General features: G+C 30.6%; 1 protein-coding gene across 1 annotated transcript in view; it reads right to left on the bottom strand.

The window, feature by feature from the left end:
- The window catches only part of FSD1L (fibronectin type III and SPRY domain containing 1-like), a 72,756-nt gene that overhangs the window by 38,636 nt on the left and 32,720 nt on the right, over window positions 1-1,400 (bottom strand). The window contains exon 3 of the mRNA XM_012638522.1: window positions 784-1,020. Coding sequence (XP_012493976.1) covers window positions 784-1,020 — 237 coding nt within the window. The remainder of the gene's footprint in view (window positions 1-783; window positions 1,021-1,400) is intronic.

The raw sequence follows: 1,400 nt of genomic DNA, 5'->3' as shown, positions 1-1,400 counted from the left end.
TAATAAAATCTTTCAAGTTAGGTCTAGATTAAAATCTCAGTCCAAAAATTACTAACTATGGGACCTTTAACAACTTGACTGAGCCTCAGTTTTCTATCTGTAAAATATGATAAAACCAAATTCATAATTATTATAAAGATTAAATGAGATATATTGTACTGATTAAATGAAATGTCCTATATATAACACACTTGAGCCCAGCTCCTGACAAATAGTAATTGCTCAATAATGGCAGCTCCTAATGTTACTACTCATGCATAATAAGCATTGAACAACTCAGGCAATACTTGGCTATTTCAACTATCCAAAGTCCCCTATATACTGAGACATCTTTTTAAAGGCTTTCAAAAGGCCAACACCCAAGTTTCTAATATCAAGTCACAGTTCTACTTTTAAGTATTAACATGAAAATAATCTTAAAACAGTAAAAGCAACAGTATTTACAGTATCTGAGGTACTGGGGTATTTACATGGGATACTGAGTACATCTAAAAAATTGACAGCTTTTTTATCCAAACCAAAGTAAAAATCAAATGTTATTCTGAAAACAACATTTCAGAATATATTTGTTCCCTTCATATTTGTTTTACATACATTCTGCTTCACCAGGTTGCAAATGTCCAGAAGTAATTAAAACAAAGGTAAAGGTTTCCTTAATGTTTTAAGAGAAACTCACTTTCAAAACAAATATCTAAAAAGTCAGCTTGGCTAAAGAAACTTAGTAACTTTATCCTTTAAAATAACTAAAAATATTTTTCAGAATTACATTTATTTTCTGAGCACATGATTCCTGAAATACAGTCATTTTACCTGATAGTGTATATTCAGTACCCTTAATATTATCAGTTATCTCCCAGCATCGCTCATCCTTTACACGTGGAAGTCCATCAAAATTGGTCTTCCTATATTCCAGTATAAAGTGGTCAATCTTATTATCTTCTTCTGGCATTCTCCAAGCTACTGTTACACAGTTGTCAGCCACCAAACACTCTACTGGATCTATCTCTGGAGCTTTGGGGACTGGAAGGAAGAGGAAAAAAAGGCTCATTCCTCATTTATTATGGCACTAACCAAATATTTATGTTCATCAATCAAACTGTGCTTTTTTATTCTGCTTTTGAATTGTTCAAATGTGAATCTGGTTAAGAGAAAGATATCCTATAAATGCAAAGTAACTATTTTCAAAGCACCTTTTATTGCTAGACTATAAAAAATTCATGTTTTGAAGTTTTTTCATAAACTTATTCAAAGTTTATTAAAATCTTAGACAGCAAAAAGCAAATTCAAACATGCTAAGGATAAAGAATCAAGAATGTCTTGTTACTTCGGAACACATTATACTTTTAATCCGTTATTTCAAAAAGCTGTAGAATATAAAATTAAATTAGTATTGAATAGAA

This window comes from Propithecus coquereli, unplaced genomic scaffold (assembly GCF_000956105.1).
Source record: "Propithecus coquereli isolate 6110/MARCELLA unplaced genomic scaffold, Pcoq_1.0 Scaffold130, whole genome shotgun sequence".
Taxonomy (NCBI): domain Eukaryota; kingdom Metazoa; phylum Chordata; class Mammalia; order Primates; family Indriidae; genus Propithecus; species Propithecus coquereli.
Note: the sequence above shows the minus strand (reverse complement) of the source record. Positions and strands in the feature narration are given on the sequence as shown.